Genomic DNA, 17,220 nt, shown 5'->3' with positions numbered 1-17,220 from the left:
AAGAAGCTAAAGTTCCCCTCATCGGCGTCTACAATGGAATCCCGAAAATCCCAGAGAACACCAGCGGCGGCCGGCCGGAATCCTCCGCCCTCGCCGCACCCCCGCTGTAGTCCCTTCTCTGTAGAGAGCATTCTCGAGGTCAGGACACATCTAAGGAGGGATATGGAGGCCATGGCGCCGCCAGTCGCCGTTCGTCCGGCGCCATCGTCCCCGTCCCTCTCAGCCTTTCTAGAAACCATCGGGAGAGGGGGACACCAGCGGCTACCGGAGCGAGGCCCTGGAAGGACATGGGACGGAGCTGCCGGCTGCTCGGGTAAGTCAACAGTACATTCTGAAATGGTTCTACTCCTTGGTACCCTGGGAAGCAAACGTCTAGAGTTAGACAAATTAAGTCCCTCCGTTCGCCATTGTTTATGTCGATGGAGCATGTAGTCCTGTCGTTACATTGTAGCCGATCAAGGCGCTGACCTCGAATGGCGCATGCCTTCATTATTGAATGGTTCTAGTATTTCCAGGAGCCTGGAAGCGTTGCTGATGATCGACAGCAAACTTCCACCTGACGGCAGAGCAGATGGTGTTGGCGAAGCTGCCATCAATCAGGCACAACGATGGCAAGACCATGAGGATATGACACTGTCCGAACTTGATGAGATAGTCGCATTGATGATTGGTTCAAGAAGTGCAGATCGATCAAGTAGTGTTATTTTACCAGGTAGTACAATTTGTACAACTGCACATGCAACCTTCATTTCTATATTCCTGGCAGTGGATCAACGGAACGCAACCAAATGTACCTCGATCTCCCTGAGAGTCAACACTAGCATCTGCTCCCATTTTCCACACAGGGAAGCAAGCAAGCACATCTTGCTCAGACCATTTCCTTCTCCACCTTCCACTGCACTTGTGCTTCTCTGTGTTCCAATGGCGGAGCTGGTGGCCACCATGGTGGTTGGACCACTGCTCTCCATCGTCAAGGACAAAGCGTCCAGCTACCTCCTTGACAAGTACAAGGTGATGAAGGGCATGGAGGAGCAGCACAAGATCCTCAAGCGCAAACTGCCTGCCATCCTGGACATCATCACCGACGCCGAGCAGACGGCAGCACACAGAGAAGGGGCGACGGCCTGGCTGGAAGAGGTAAAGACGGTGGCTTACCAGGCAAATGAAGTCTTTGATGAGTTCAAGTATGAGGCGCTTCGTCGTAAGGCCAAAAAGGAGGGACACTACAAGAAGCTTGGCTTCGATGTGGTAAAACTATTTCCCACCCACAACCGTTTTATCCGTAACAGGATGGGGAGAAAGCTCCGCAAGATTGTGCAGGCCATTGAGGTCCATGTGGCTGAAATGAATGCATTTGGCTTTAAATATCAACAGCAATCTCTGTTATCCAAACAGTGGCGGCAGACGGGTCATGTTATCTTTGATCCAGAGAAAATCACAAGCACATCAAGAGACAAAGATAACAAGTATATTGTTGATATACTAGTTGGTCAAGCTAATAATACAAATCTCACAGATGTTCCCATCGTTGGAATGGGGGGTTTGGGCAAGACCACATTAGCACAACTTGTCTACAATGAACCTGAAATTCAGAAACATTTTGATTTGCTCGTATGGGTGTGTGTCTCTGACAGCTTTGATGTCGATTCTCTTGCTAAAACTATAGTTGAAGCAGCTCGTCATTTATTTTTGTCATGCCATGAACCAGGAAGAAAATTGAATAGTTCTCTAGAGAAAAGTTTTCCGGCTATCCAAACACTTTTGTGTGATAGCTATATGACTACTTCACTGAAGCATCTACCAAAATACAGCTCTTTGCAAGCATTTCAGCTCTGTTCAAGCAAATCAACATTTCTGCTGAAACCAAAGCATCTACATCACCTGAGGTACCTAGATCTCTCAAGAAGTTGTATAGAAGCACTTCCTGAAGATATGAGCATTCTATACAACCTGCAAACGCTGAACCTTGCCGGCTGCAGATTTCTTGGTGGACTTCCAAGCCATATGAAGTATATGACTGCCCTCCGTCACCTTTACACTCATGGTTGTCCAAATCTGAAGAGCATGCCAAGAGACCTCAGAAAACTCACATCCCTACAGACACTTACATACTTTGTAGTGGGTAGTGGCTCTAATTGCAGTAATGTTGGAATGCTCAAGACTTTAAAACTTGGTGGTCAACTAGAGCTAAATCATCTAGAGAATGTGACAGAAGAAGATGCAGAAGCGGCAAACCTCATGAAGAAGGAACTAAGAGAACTGACATTAAAATGGACTGTTGGATCAGATAACTCTGTCGAGGAAGCTAGTCATGAGGATGATGCAGGAGTGCTCAAGAAACTCAAACCTTGTGATGGGCTGCATGCTATAAGGATACACTCCTATGGAGGCACCACCTTCCTGACATGGATGGCTATGTTGCAAAACATTGTTGAGATCCATCTTTTCAGTTGTATTAAACTACAATGGCTATTCACCCATAACCAGGATACATCCTGTGCATTTCCAAAGCTGGAGGAGCTTACGTTGCAACATCTTGTCTGTTTGGAAAGATGGTGTGAAATAGATAATGATAAGATGCATGGAGAAGAGATAATGTTTCCTCTGCTTGAGAGATTGTTCATTGGTCACTGTGAAAATTAGAAAGCATTGCCAGGATATCCGACCTTCTCGAAGCTCCAGAATGTTTGTATTGAGAAATGTCCAGAGTTGACAACTACAGCTAAATCACCAAAGCTCAGTGCATTGAACATGGAAGGACGCGAGGCAGAGTTGTTCTTGTGGGTAGCCAGACATATGTCTTCATTGACCATTCTGCAACTGACTAGCATTGAACATAGTACAGATACAACCTCGACGGTGGCTGAGAATAGTTTGAGGGAATGATCAAGGATTTCCTTTAGCAGTTTTGTTGTTAAGAAACTTTAAGTCGGGTATAAGTGTAACAGAGATGTGCACATGCTTTGTACACCTTCAAGAGTTGTCAATTGATAGTTGCCATGCGCTTGTCCACTGGCCAGAAACATTGTTCGAAGGATTGGTATCCTTGATGAGGCTAGAGATTAAAAATTGCGATAATTTGACTGGATATGCGCAAGCTTCTGCTGAGCCATCAGCATCATCAGAAACCAGTCAGCTCCTGCCACGTCTAGAGTCTCTAACGATACGTAGTTGTGAAAACTTGGTTGAGATCTTCAACGTCCCTGCATCTCTCAGGACAATGGGCATTTATAATTGCAGAAAGCTTGAGTCCACATCCGGCAGGAAGCTGCAGCAGGGACAGTCAGTATCATCGATTCATCAAGGGTCATCCAGTATAGAAGATTTATCATTATACCACTGTGATGGCTTAACAGGGGTCCTCTATTTACCCCCGTCCCTCAAGAGACTAGACATTGTTAGCTGTGGTGGGTTGACATCTCTGGAATCCTGCTCTCCCGAGTTCAAATCCTTGGAGTCCCTCCAGCTTTGGGACTGCAAGACCGTGGAATCCCTACCGGATATGCCGCAAGCATACTCATCTCTCCAATATCTTTGCATTAGAAACTGCCCTAGTATGAAGATTCTCCCTGCAAGCCTGCAGCAATGCCTTGGCAGCATCCAGCAGGAACATGTAGATGCCCGTCTTTATGGAAGTATAAGCACGCAGCAATTACCTTCTCTATTGCTACTTACTAGTGAGTGTTAACTGTGCTAGTTAGAAAATGATAATAGCTTCACTAGTAGTATAACAGAAAACTAGAGCAAGATAAATTTTCCTTTAACCTAAATCCATCATTTCTTTTTTTTAATGAGATTCCTCTTGAGTGTAAGTTGTTACATGATTAATCTGTGCAGATAAGCCAAGGCCTATGCTGCTGAAACCGAAGACATGGAAGTATGTCTGCAAAGCTTGAACTACTGTTCTGAAAGACTTGGAAGATATGCTGTCTGCAAAGGTTGGTGATACTGTAGCCCAGAGATTTTTTTTTTATGATATGTTTGGCTTTCTTCTGGGGTTGATAGTGTATGGCTTCTTCAGAGAATTCTTCAAGCACATACAGACGGATGGAGAAGAGAGGTCGCTTGTACGTAGTAGAACTATTCTCTTACAAGCCCAGACACTATTTCCTTCACAGGATCAGACGGCCTCCGACACTGTTGTCTATCATTAATTCTACCCCCAGAAAGACATCTTGTTTGATAGTTAGTACTTGTATTTTTCCTCTTCTGCTGCCTACAGGCTGTGAGCTTTCTTGTAAAAACTCTGTCAGTGTTTCCTTTTGGGTGCTATTCCCAGAAGAGGTAACTTGTTTACTCAATTTTTTGTCATCTCTATCGGTGAAATCTCTGCATGACTATGTGTAACAGTAGTACTGTACTACAATTTTGACTTACACATAGATCTGAAGCTGTTGGTTTACCCTTAATCCCTTATGATCCGCCCTAGGAATACTGCGACGTTCTGCCATCAGTTTTTTTCTTTCAAAATTCTATCACAGTTTCCCAATGTTATTTATGGATAACAGACTCACAACAGTGCTACTATTCCTTTTTTATCAAAAGGGGCTTCCCTCCTGCCCCATTTTTATTGACAACAAACATGGCAAGCAAAACATCCACCACATTGGCTATTTGAATCTGTCGATTCCCACTCATACTCTGCACTAGGAATACTCTTCTGAAGTAATTTTTAGGAACCTTGATATACACTGCGTTGTCGCTAACCACTTCAAATTCCTCATTGTCCGTTTGTCGAGGAGGAGGACGAGGATGATGATCTAGACCATGCTTCATCAGCTGGCCATCGATGCAATAGCAATACGTGCCAGTAATCGATCCTTCTCTCTGAAAATCATGAAAACCACCGAATATTCGATTCTGAGCTCAGGCTCAGCTGCTCCTGAAATCGTAGCCGTCTGCTTGCGTGTGGATCTGTGCACTAGATGGTATTCTCAGCTGTATATTACTAGTATCAGACTTAAACAATGCGACGGCATGTGCGCATTCATTGTGTCGGCAGGCGTTACCCTGCACACGGAACAGGCCGTGGGCGCACGGCTCAGCCTTTTTCCTGAGCCAGCCTGAGCCGTCTCTTCCATGGAGTATTTAACAGGCACCCACCCATCCGGTACCAGCGGGAATGCACCAGGTGTAGCAGCACTGTTCTCTGACGGACCTGGCTTGGATCTCTACTCAGTTGTACTCCAGACTGGATTACCTCGCGACCCAGGCACCATTTTTAATGTCACTGCCTTTTTGCCGAATCCCGTTAAACAAGGATTAACCATCTGATCTGATTCAGGCAGTAACCATTGTTACCTGAAGATATAAAATATCCGCACAACATATAAATATATGATGAAGGATAACCAACTGTGACCAATTCCAGTAAAAGTAGACGGTGGTTCAGCTAAATACAAACATTGGCAAAAGGAAGAACAATCGAAACTGAATTTATGTAATCACACACATATATAAACTGAAAGCTGCATGCAACAATTCAGATAAGAGAGAATCTCGGAACCTAAACATAAAATGATTTGAAGCTGACTACCACTACTTGATTGTTGCTACTCAACAAAAGGTGAGGTGATGCTGCCTTTCCCGTCGGCAGTTTAGACATGATGATGACCTCCTCGCTGTAACAATTTACATGGAACTGCAGAGGAACTCATCTTCCTGTAGGAGACAGTCTTCACGCTGATTTAATTGGTGTGCTCTAGCCAGAGGACCCTTCATGATATTGGTAATAGCAGGAGGAAATGTATGTGATTTTTGCACCGGTGTGAGGCAAGAAGATGAATCAAAGGTGCAAACACTTCATCTGGTTCTCATACAGTTACTGAAATCTGTACACAAAGAATTTCGAAAAGAATGAAAGGAACAAAAATAGCAGGGTGATTACAGTAGATATATAGTAGTTCTCATACAGTTATATCATTTCGTGACAAAATTGGCAGAATATTCATTTATATTTACCTTTGGATATTACCAAGAAAATTGTAGAACCCCCAAACAATCCTCCTCGAGCAATTTCAAGTGGACTCTATCTCTTAAATCTTCAGGCTAATAAGAGGAATGATGATAATTAAGAGCATAAACTTCTTTAAAAGAAAAATACGAAGAAAACAAACATAAATGTCAAATAAAATTTCATATACGCTAACAATGAAGAGATACAAACAATTGTACACTCATGCTGTCTATGTTGATAAATACACTATGCATGGAAATGCACAAAGGATTACAATTTGATATCTTCATTTATCCTAGGATGAGTTGTCCAGTTTGATCAGCATGATTTCACACATTAATAATAATCAACTGGCGCCGCAGGTAAATTACCACACTTTTCATTGGTGCATGTTCATATGTTGTTCCTCGAACACGAACTTGGTCCTAATATGGAATCTAATAGCCAGATATGGAAGTTATAGTAGTATAACAGTAGCTAAATACAGCAGGACCAATATATTTAGTAGCCACGACATTCTGTCATCGTGTTTGGGAGTCTGAATTTTTGCAACGAAGGAGCTGGCCGATACTAAGATTTTTTCCCCATCCATGCATGGTTTCTCTGTTCCATCACAAAAAACAAACACTGATTTCCCTATTTGGCTGTCCCAGATATAATTTACATTAAGAAAGAATTTCTATTAGCGACCATGTAGCCACCGTTAGTGTGTGTATATGAGAAAAATTCAGCAAATAGCATGCTTAATTTATTTCCATCTAACATGTTCACAGAACTTAGCAAATCTAGCATCCAATCTTCCTGTTGTGCATCCATGCACTAAATCAATGAATCACTAAGTATCATCCAGAAGGAACAAAAGAAAATAAGGCAGATAAAACCAAACCTGGGGGTTGGAGCCTTGGAGGATTGACACCATTACAGGGCGCTTGTCATACCTTATCCCTATTCCGATCTCCCACGAATGCATATTGTAGAAGTCGTACGCCTCGCCAAGTGAGTCAAAACTCAAAACTAAGTCATAGTTCAGGACAAACTACACTTTTCGTCGGTTCCTCTGCATAGTTGCGAGTTGACTGCTCTAGGGCACTCATAAAAGATGGACACTGTTTTCTGTCCGGCGGCACACTCCCAAGACGTAACCTGATTTCTCAGTGAAAAAAATCTTTGTAAGTTTCCACAGGAGGGAACATGGCAGCTCCAGAATGAAATGTTGGCAAGCAGGACTGCTGGAGGAATATCAGATGGACCACACCTTGCATGCTACCATGCTTCCATTTTTCAAGAAACGTATTCAAATGTTTTCAAAAAAAATTAACAAGATTTTGGGTGCTCACAAGGCATGTGCGTACAATCTATAAAATTTTCACATAAAACTTGAAACACACGCCGGTATGAATGGTGTCCACAAGGCACGTCGGTATGAATGGTGTCCTACAAAAGCAAGAGTGACAATATTCACAATCAGATTTGTCTTTTTTGTTTCTACGAATGCATTTCGAGTCTTTTGACTTGAACTTCTTACAGATTGTATACACATATCTTCTGGACACTTGCAACTTTTCCACAATTTTCGGCAGCATCTAAGTGTCCTTTTCTAAAAACTATATCATGGGACCATCTACGGTGTGGGAGCATAAGCAATCTCCCCCAGAACTATTCGCATCCTACACACACCACATGAACGGACATTTTCTTTCCATTTGGTCAGCGGGTCGTACTTACAACTAGCATGGCGGCGAATTTCACCCCCGTTGTACGACGACAGAGCAGCATTCAACAAAACAATAAAACAGGTGCCCTCGATTGGCTTCAGGCCGTACCTTTTTGTCCATCTAGGCGCCTCCGGAATCCGGATTCACCCTGTCTGTCGACTCCGCCGACCTCGTCGGAGAAGCCTCCCGCCGACGGCGCCCGTTGTCCTCTTGCCTTCCCTGGCTTGCGCCGCCAACACGATGGCCGCAGCCGGAGCCAGCATTCGAGTCAGCCGGGTCAGCGCTCGTGACAGCAATCCGCGGGAGGACCGCCAGGGGCACCGGATCCGGGTGGTCCAAGCTGTCTGCGAACTCTTCTCGTAGGGGAAATCTGCAACACACGGCTATGGGGACGGCGTATTGCGTAACCATGGTCAGGCAGCGCCCATGTCGGCCGGACTAGGAAAAACTGATAGATCTCCAAGTAGGGCAGGGTTCCCTTACCTAGTTACCTGTCCACGGCGTCAACCAAGAACTCCAGGCCAGCATCTTTCATCGCCGGTTAGCCGGAGTGACCTCAGCCTCCACAGCAGTGGGGGGCGGTGGATAGCTGGCCGCGGCGGCGCCTGGTTTCGAGAACCACCGAGGTGGGTTTGGGGTTGAGTGTGGTCCGACCAAGAGACGACCTGCAAATTCTCCAAAACGGTTGCCCTACAGCGAGGTGGGTTGGGGGTTGACACGTCCGTTCGGTGTCCTGGTCCACGGCTCAGCCAAAAGGTAAACTTTCTGTTCCACGGACCAGACGGAACCGCGCGCGCACGGACGTCCGCCCATACGGTTTGGGCTCGCTTTAGACGCACTGTGCGCTACGTACGCGAACCGTATATTGTTTTTCCCATGCATCAGCGCAGGTGTGTCAGACCGAATTTTCTGAATCCCCAGACGAGAACTAACGCGAGGGATTTCGGGAGCAGCTGCGCTCGGGCACCAAAACGCTGCTTCCGAAAACCACCAGCAAATCACCAGAATGTTCAGAAAGAAATTCCATCACTCATCAGCTACTAACTACAACGGAATGAGCACAATTTCTTAATGTTCTTTCTCTCGATGAAAAAAACAGGATGTTTGCATTATAGAACAAGATGATACGATGATCAGGTATGTGAAGTCCAATTAAGCAGAGAGATTTATGGTTTAGGGGGGGTAGTGGGTTTCAGAGATAATGGGTGGTTTTCAGACCTATAGGCAGCCGACGGAGTTCCGGCTGTGCTCCTCGATGATCCTGACCTACAGGCAGGTTGTCGATGGACGCCCTCGGATATGCCGTTGGTGCCCTCGATCTGGAAGGTCCACTGCATTCGTATGTTTCCAGACAGACATGGCACCGTCTGACAAGTTGCCGACAGCATGCAGTAGCTGGTTTCAGACAATAATAACCGATCGACCTTGGATGAAGCATGATGCAGATGAACATCCGCTGCACCACTAATCCACAAGCCAGGCAGGGTGACCTGCTCGCGGACAAGCCTGCCAGTGCCAGTGAGCGAGGAGGCCGTAGGTTGTAGATATCACATTAAACTGCATTGCCCAGTAACTGGAGGCAGGAAAGTTTGAGGCTTCAGCCAACCGAAATGGTGAGCCGAGCGCTGGCGAGGAGCTTGCACAGCTTCAGCTTGCTACTCTGGACTCTGGTAAAATGGGGAATCAAATAAGGTACTACATGAGGCTAACAACAGGAGCGGTCGTTCACTGGTTATCCAACAAAGGGGGTGGTGGCGCAGTTTTTTTTTTTTGAGCGGCGCAGTTGGCTAGCGCGTAGGTCTCATAGCTAATCGAATTGCGAGTGATCTTGATTGAGGTCGAGAGTTGGAGCCTCTCCCACCCCACACCGCCTTGGAATGATGAAACGCTCCGTGGCAACTTTTGGGTCCTCACGTCTCCATCTGAACCTTCAGGTGTGGAATGAGCAACTGATCTGAACCTGGTCTCTTCTTATTTTTATTTTTCCACCCTGCTGCTGCACTCTTGTGTGAGCTGAGCAACTCCGAACCCTCTTCTCGATGCTGAACCATTCTTTGTGGCAAGCGTTCTTGTTCATAACGGAATTCACACATCTTTGTGCCTGCCAGACCAAAGCAATGTGTGTCTAACTTGTGGAGAGATGTCTTCATAACTATCAGAGGCAATATTGGCTCATATTGTTAAGGAACGTACCCAGCCGCTGCCTCCAACGTAGCCAGCCGCCGCCTCCCCAAAACTAGGGTTTTTTGTCTCCCACCGGCGCCAGCGCCGGTCCGTCCCGTCTCCGGTGGCCTTAGGGCCATGGAGGTGGAGTGGATCTCGGCCCTTGTCGATGGGAGGGCTCCATTTTCATATCTTTTTTCAAGCTTTGTTAGGTTTTGTGTCCTACTCAGGAAGGCGAGACGGCGGTGGCTCCCTGAAGATGGAATAAAGGTCTCCCCGTCTAATCCCCGTTCCGTTGATGTGTGAAGCATAATCGGTGGGCGTGTGGAGGTGTGTCTCCGGCGGATCTGTTTTTGGTGGATTTGCTCGGATCTGTTCGTCGTTCGTCTTCGTTCGTGTGTCTTCAGGTTGGATCCTTTTGATCTACACTATTCATCCGCGGCGGTTACTGTTCTGGTGCGTTGGTTCTATGGGACCTTAGCACGACGACTTCCCGACTGTCTACTACAATAAGGTTTGCCCGGCTCCGGTGAGGGAAGGGCGATGACAGCGGCGCGCCTTCGGCTCGCTTCAGTGTTTGTAGTCGTCGCTAGGTGGTCTACGGATCTGGATGTAATTTTTATTATTTCTAGTGTTCGTTGTACTACCATGATTGAAGATGAATAGATTGAAAGTTTTTCCGAAAAAAAAACTATCAGAGTCATGAAAGGAATTAAATTAGGTTTTCTTACATGATTTTTTTTTCAACTCCAGAAAAATACGATCATATATGTTTTGATTCAACACCAGCAGGGCAAGAAGCTGGTGTTGATTCAATCTGGACTATGTCCAGTCCAGACATGTGGGATCAAATTGCGCTATACTCACACATGCGGGTTGGAGCCAGTTTTGCACTTATGTAGCTCAAACCCGAAGAAGAAGAACAGATACTAAGCAAATAGTGCCTTTGACATACACATATTCAGACGAACGATTATAGTGTCAGATATAATGTTATGCATGTTTCTCGTGGACGAGCCTGGCGGTGAGGAGCATGTACAACCTGCTACTCCGGTAAATTGAGGAAAACAAATGAAGCTAACAATCCAGTTTTGCACTTATGTAGCTCAAACCCGAAGAAGAAGAACAGATACAAGGCTAACAAGACACATTGTTTCACTGCAGTTTTTACTCACTGGCCGTTAACTTGAGTTTCTGTGTTATGAAGAGAGCTCGGACTGACTTACAACTGTTTTTTTTATTTCATATGAGTATTTTAAAAAATCAATGCAAGACTATTTTTTTAAAATTGCAAACAATCTTCAAATTCGAAAACATTTTTTGGATTCATCGACTTTTTTGATTTACGCAAACTTTTTTTGATCATGAACAATTTTTTGAATTCATAAACTCTTTTTGATTTGCACGATTTTTTTGAATACATGAACCATTTTCAAATTCACGGCTTTTTTTAATTCGTGAATATTTTTATTTCCATGAACCTTTTTTGAAACCGTGAAATTTTTTCAAATTAAAAAAAATCCTGATTTTGTTATTTGCACGAATTTTGTTGAAGCCGTGAACATTTTTTAAGAACTGTTTAGAGCATATGTTTGACTATAAAACGGTCGAAAAACCCAAAAAAAGCAAGTGAATGAGCGCTACAGGAATGCCAGCTATCGAGAAAACTAAGGGAGCAAACGATCTAGTGATGGGCCGTCCCACCACGAAGATACATATCAGCCCACTAATCCGGCTTGTGGGCTTGTGTACTTCATGTGCACTAACATGTACGTCTCCCCGGAGGTAGATCAAAATAGTAAGCATTATTTGCTTCCATTTTCCTCAGAAGCAAGCAAACGCATCGTGCTCAGACCATTATTGCCTTCTCTACTTCTGCAAACTTCTCTATATTACAATCATCTACTAGCTTAATACAATTAGTACGGATAGCTTTCATTTGAGACATAGATGCTCGCAAGAACCAAATCCAAGTTGTTGAAGATCATAATTTGGGCTGCCATGGGTTTGGGATCATTTGATCGATTTCCTTAATTTGCTCGCTACTTATGAGTGTGCGCTCAAATTTGAAGGTTCCTATGCTTGTTGGTTGCTAGAGTCAGAAGATGAACAATGCTGACAGCAGAGGTTAAGGCTCTGGTTCTAATGGAGCACATTCTGTTGCAAGGCCAAGCTGAATTTAATTGTACTAGTTGTTGGTTAGCTGGCCATTAATTCCGTGTTTCAGCTGCAGACAGCACCCATCCCGAGCACTGTTAGTTGTTTTGGACCGTTGTTTCTATCTACTGTGTGGTCATCAATGCAATTAATCAATCAAACCGAACGCATCCACACATACTAGCATTATTTGCTTCCATTTTCTCACAGGCAAGCAAACAGATCTTTCTCACACTATTATTGCCTTCTCCACCTAGTGCTTCTCTGTGCTGTCCTTGGCGTTCCAATGGCGGAGCTGGTGGCCACCATGGTGGTCGGACCACTGCTCTCCATGGTGAAGGAGAAGGCCTCCAGCTACCTGCTCGACCAGTACAAGGTGATGGAAGGCCTGGAGGAGCAGCATGACACCCTCAAGCGCAAATTGCCTGCCATCCTGGACATCATCACCGACGCTGAGCAGGCGGCAGCCCACAGAGGAGGCGCAGCGGCCTGGCTTGAGGCCATCAAGAAGGTGGCTTACGAGGCGAATGAAGTCTTTGATGAGTTCAAGTATGAGGCCCTTCGTCGTAAGGCCAAAAAGGAGGGACACTACAAGGAGCTTGGCTTCGGTGTGGTAAAACTCTTTCCTACCCACAACCGTGTAGCATTCCGTGAAAAAATGGGAAAGAAGCTCGGCAAGATTGTGCAGGCCATTGAGGTACTTGTGGCTGAAATGAATGCCTTTGGCTTCAAATATCAGCAACAACCATTGTTATCCACCCAGTTGCGGCAGACGGGTCATGTTATCTTCGATCCAAAGAAAATCTCCAGCAGATCAAGAGATAAGGATAATAAGAAAATTGTTGATATACTGGTTGGACAAGCTAACAATTCCGATCTCACTGTTGTTCCCATCGTTGGAATGGGCGGCCTGGGAAAGACCACGTTAGCACAACTTGTTTACAATGAACCTGAAATTCAGAAGCATTTTGATTTTCTGCTATGGGTGTGTGCCTCTGACTGCTTTGATGCAGATTCTCTGGCTAAAACTATAGTTGAAGCGGCTCCTAGGAAGAAGGATGATGGTATAGAAACAGCTCCCAGGAAAGGGCATGACGGTACAGAAGCAATGGCTACTTCGAAGAAGACACCACTGGATAGCCTTCAGAATGTTGTGAGCGGTAAAAGGTACCTCCTTGTACTGGATGATATCTGGAAACGACAAGTTCACATATGGGAACAGCTCAAGGCCCGCCTTCAACATGGTGGTATTGGTAGTGTGGTCTTGACAACAACTCGTGATGGAGGAGTGGCAAAAATAATGGGTACTGTTGAAGCTTATGATCTCACATCTTTGGAGGATAAATTCATAAAGGAAATCATTGAGGCGAGAGCGTTCAGCTATTTGCACGAGGAAGAAGAAAGGCCCGACGAGTTGGTGAAAATTCTTGGTGAGATTGTGAAGAGATGTGTTGGCTCTCCATTAGCTGCAACATCACTGGGTTCAGTACTGCGTACCAAGACCAGTGAAGAAGAGTGGAAGGCAGTATCAAGCAGAAGCAATATTTGCACCAAGGAGACTGGAATCTTGCCAATACTCAAGCTCAGTTACAACGAGTTGTCGTCGCATATGAAGCAATGCTTTGCTTTTTGTGCTATATTTCCTAAAGATTGTGAGATTGATGTGGACAAGCTGATCCAACTATGGATTGCACATGGCTTCATCCAGGAAAGGCAAGTTCGTCTTGAAACCATTGGCAAACATATTTTCAATGAGCTAGCTTCAAGGTCATTCTTTCAGGATGTGAAACAAGTCCAAGCCACAGTTGAGGAAACTGAACTCACCGGGTGGTGTTATTCCAGAACTACATGTAAAATCCACGATCTTATGCATGATGTTGCACTTTCTGTAATGGGGAAGGAATGTGCCTTGGCAACTGAGGAGCCAGGCAAGATTGAATTTGTTGCCACAACTGAGGAACCAGGACAGGGCGAGTGGCTTTCAAACACTGCTCGTCATTTATTTTTGTCATGCAAGGAACCAGAAAGTAAATTGAATAGTTCTCTAGAGAAAAGCTCGGCAGCTATCCAAACACTTCTGTGTGACGGTGATATGGAAAGTTCATTGCAATATCCATCAAAATACAGCTCTTTACAAGCATTACAGCTCTGTTTGCACAGATCATCATTTTCGCTGAAACCAAAGCATCTACATCATCTGAGGTACCTAGATCTCTCGGGAAGTTATATCATAGCACTTCCTGAGGATATGAGCATTCTGTACAACCTGCAAACGCTGAACCTCTCTGGCTGCACATCTCTTTGTGGACTTCCAACACAAATGAAGTATATGACCGCTCTCCGTCACCTTTATACTCATGGTTGTCCAAAGCTGAAGCGCATGCCAAGAGACCTTCGAAAGCTCACATCCCTACAGACACTTACATGCTTTGTAGCGGGTAGTGGCCGTAATTGCAGCAATGTTGGAGAGCTTGAGAATTTGAAACTTGGTGGCCAACTAGAGCTACATCATCTAGAGAACGTGACAAAAGAAGATGCAGAAGCGGCAAACCTCATGAAGAAGGAACTAAGAGAACTGACGTTCAAATGGACCATTGGATTAGATAACATTAATGAGGAAACTAGTCGCGAAGATGATGCAGGAGTGCTCGAGAAGCTCAAACCTCATGATAGGCTGCATGCTATAAGGATACACTCCTATGGAGCCACCACCTTCCCGACATGGATGGCTATGTTGCAAAACATTATTGAGATCCATATTTTCGGTTGTAGAAAACTACAATGGTTGTTCAGTCATGACCGTGTTACATCCTTCACATTTCCAAGACTAAAGGAGCTTATGTTGCAAGGTCTTGTCTGTTTGGAGAGATGGTGGGAAATAGATAATGATGGGACGCAAGGAGAAGATATAATGTTCCCTCTGCTTGAGAAGTTGTGCATTAGCGACTGTAAAAAGTTGACAGCATTGCCAGGACAACCGATCTTCCCTAACCTCCAAAACGCTTGTATTGAGAGATGTCCAAAGTTGACAACTACAGCTATATCACCAAAGCTCAGTGTATTAAAAATGGAAGGGCTTGAGTCAAAGTTGTTCGAGTGGGTAGGTAGACATATGACTTCATTGATAAATCTGGAACTGCATAGCATTGGAGATAGTATAGAAACGGCCTCAGGGAAAGCTGAGCATGGTTTGAGGGAAGTGTTGGATGGCAAAGAAAAATGGTATGATCATGATTTTCCTCTGGCAGTTTTGGAGTTAAAAGGCTTTAAGTCAGGTGTAACAGAGTTGCTTGCGTGTTTTGTACGCCTTCAAGATTTATCAATTCAGTATTGCCACACACTCGTCCACTGGCCAGAAAAAGAGTTCCAAGGATTGGTATCCTTGAGGAAGCTTATAATTGCCCATTGCGATGGTCTGACAGGATATGCACAAGTTCCTGCCGAGCCATCAACATCATCAGGAATGAGTCAGCTCCTGCCACGCCTAGAGACTCTGACGATAGGATATTGCAACAACTTGGTTGAGGTCTTTGATGTCCCTGCATCTCTTAGGACAATGTACATTTCTAGCTGCAGTAAGCTTGAGTCCACATTTGGCAGGAGGTTGCAGCAGGGACAGTCAGCATCGTCGATTCATCAAGGGTTACCGGAGGTGTCGTCGTCATCATCATCACCCGAAGCTGGGGTGGGGCATTTAGAAGAGTTAAAATTAACATATTGCCATGGCTTAACAGGGGTACTCCATCTTCCCCGGTCTCTCAAGGAACTACTTATTCATGACTGCCGTGGTTTGACATCTCTGAAATCTCACCCGGGAGAGCTACTCTCGCTGGAGTTCCTCCAGCTTTGGGAATGCAATAACCTGTCATCCCTACCTGATTGGCCGCAGGCATACTCGTCTCTTCAATATCTTTTCATTAAAAAGTGCCCTGGTGTGAAGACGCTCCCTACAAGCCTGCAGCAACGGCTGGGCAGCCTCCAGGAGAAAGACATAGATGCCCGTTATTATGGAAGTAAGCACACAGCAATTACTACCTCTGTTACTTATTGAAGACCATGAAATGTGCTAGTCAGTTAATTATAATAGCATCACTAGTAGTATGACAGAAAATTAAAGCAAATTAAGTGTTCTTTTAAAATAAATTCGTCATTTCCTCAATGGCGTTCTTCTAAAGTGTTATGTTTTTACATGATTAATCTATGCAGAGCCCATGCTGCTGAAGCCAAAGACATGGAAATATGTCTGCAAAGGCTGAATTACTATTCCCGAAGACTTGGAAGATATGCTGTCTGCAAAGGTTGCTGATATTGTACCCCTCTGATTTGTTTTTTGGAAAAAAAAAAAACCATGCCCCATCACTATACCTATCTGTTTGGCTTTCTTCTCATGTTGACCGTGTATGGCTTTTTTGTAGAATTCTTCCAGCACATACAGACGGGCGGAAAAGAGAGATCACTTGGAGTAGAACTATTGTCTTGCAAGACCCACCAAGATCAGTAATTGTTGTTGCCATGTTGTTTTGCGATGCTGTTGCCGGGATCAGAAGCCCATGGGAGGTTGTTACCATGCTGAATTGCAAGATCAGTAATCAGAAAGCGCTCCCATAATACTATTATCTACTATCATTTTATCCTCGAAAAGAGATCTGGTTTGAATAATTTGGTACTTGTATTTGCCACTTCTGTTTGCCTCTGGGCTGTTGTATCATTGTGTTCCTTTTCCAACTGGCATGGCGGCATTCTGCCTTGGCACTGTCAGATTCTTTTGTCAAACTTCTGTCTGTATTTCTTTTTGGTTGCTACACTCAGAAGAGGTAATTTATTAGCTCAATTTTCGATATGTCAGTCCGTCAGTCTGTATGATATGTATATATGGAGCTGTTGATTGCCCCTTATGCTCCGCACTGTCAGTTTTTTTTTGTCAAAGTTCCCCAATTTTATTTATGAACTTGTATACCAAACACTCATAACAGTACTACTATTTGTAAAGTCAATATTGTGTTTACCGCATACAACAATACTGCTGTTTTGATTTGTACAACTACATACACACACTGTTATTTATTGACTGTTTGAAGCTGTCGGTTTTCCACTCATACTCTGCACCAGTTAGGAATACTGTTTGTGAAGTGATGTTAGGGACTTTTATATACATTTGCGTTGTGGCGAACCACTGCAAGTTTGATGCACTAACTAGAGATCTATGCCTTCAAATTTCTCAAGATATGG

General features: G+C 44.5%; 1 protein-coding gene and 1 pseudogene across 5 annotated transcripts; both read left to right on the top strand.

The window, feature by feature from the left end:
• The first annotated feature begins 921 nt into the window (after nt 1-921).
• LOC125531946 (uncharacterized) lies at nt 922-3,896 on the top strand (annotated as a pseudogene).
• An 8,372-nt stretch (nt 3,897-12,268) lies between these two features.
• LOC125526975 (disease resistance protein RGA2-like) lies at nt 12,269-16,247 on the top strand. Of its 5 annotated transcripts, none has more exons than XM_087537696.1 (3): nt 12,278-13,055; nt 13,095-16,015; nt 16,200-16,247. In XM_087537696.1, exons 1-3 carry the CDS (start codon nt 12,278-12,280, stop codon nt 16,245-16,247), a joined length of 3,747 nt encoding a protein of 1,248 aa, XP_087393822.1. The 5 variants fall into 5 exon arrangements, with proteins under 5 accessions (XP_087393825.1, XP_087393822.1, XP_087393823.1 ...); XM_087537697.1 differs by having other exon boundaries at nt 12,278-13,919; nt 13,956-16,004; nt 16,198-16,247; XM_087537699.1 differs by having other exon boundaries at nt 12,269-16,015.
• The last annotated feature ends 973 nt before the right edge of the window (nt 16,248-17,220 follow it).

The sequence above is a fragment of the Triticum urartu genome, chromosome 7A, assembly GCF_056163025.1.
Source record: "Triticum urartu cultivar PI428250 chromosome 7A, HENAU_Tu73, whole genome shotgun sequence".
NCBI lineage: Eukaryota > Viridiplantae > Streptophyta > Magnoliopsida > Poales > Poaceae > Triticum > Triticum urartu.
Note: the sequence above shows the minus strand (reverse complement) of the source record. Positions and strands in the feature narration are given on the sequence as shown.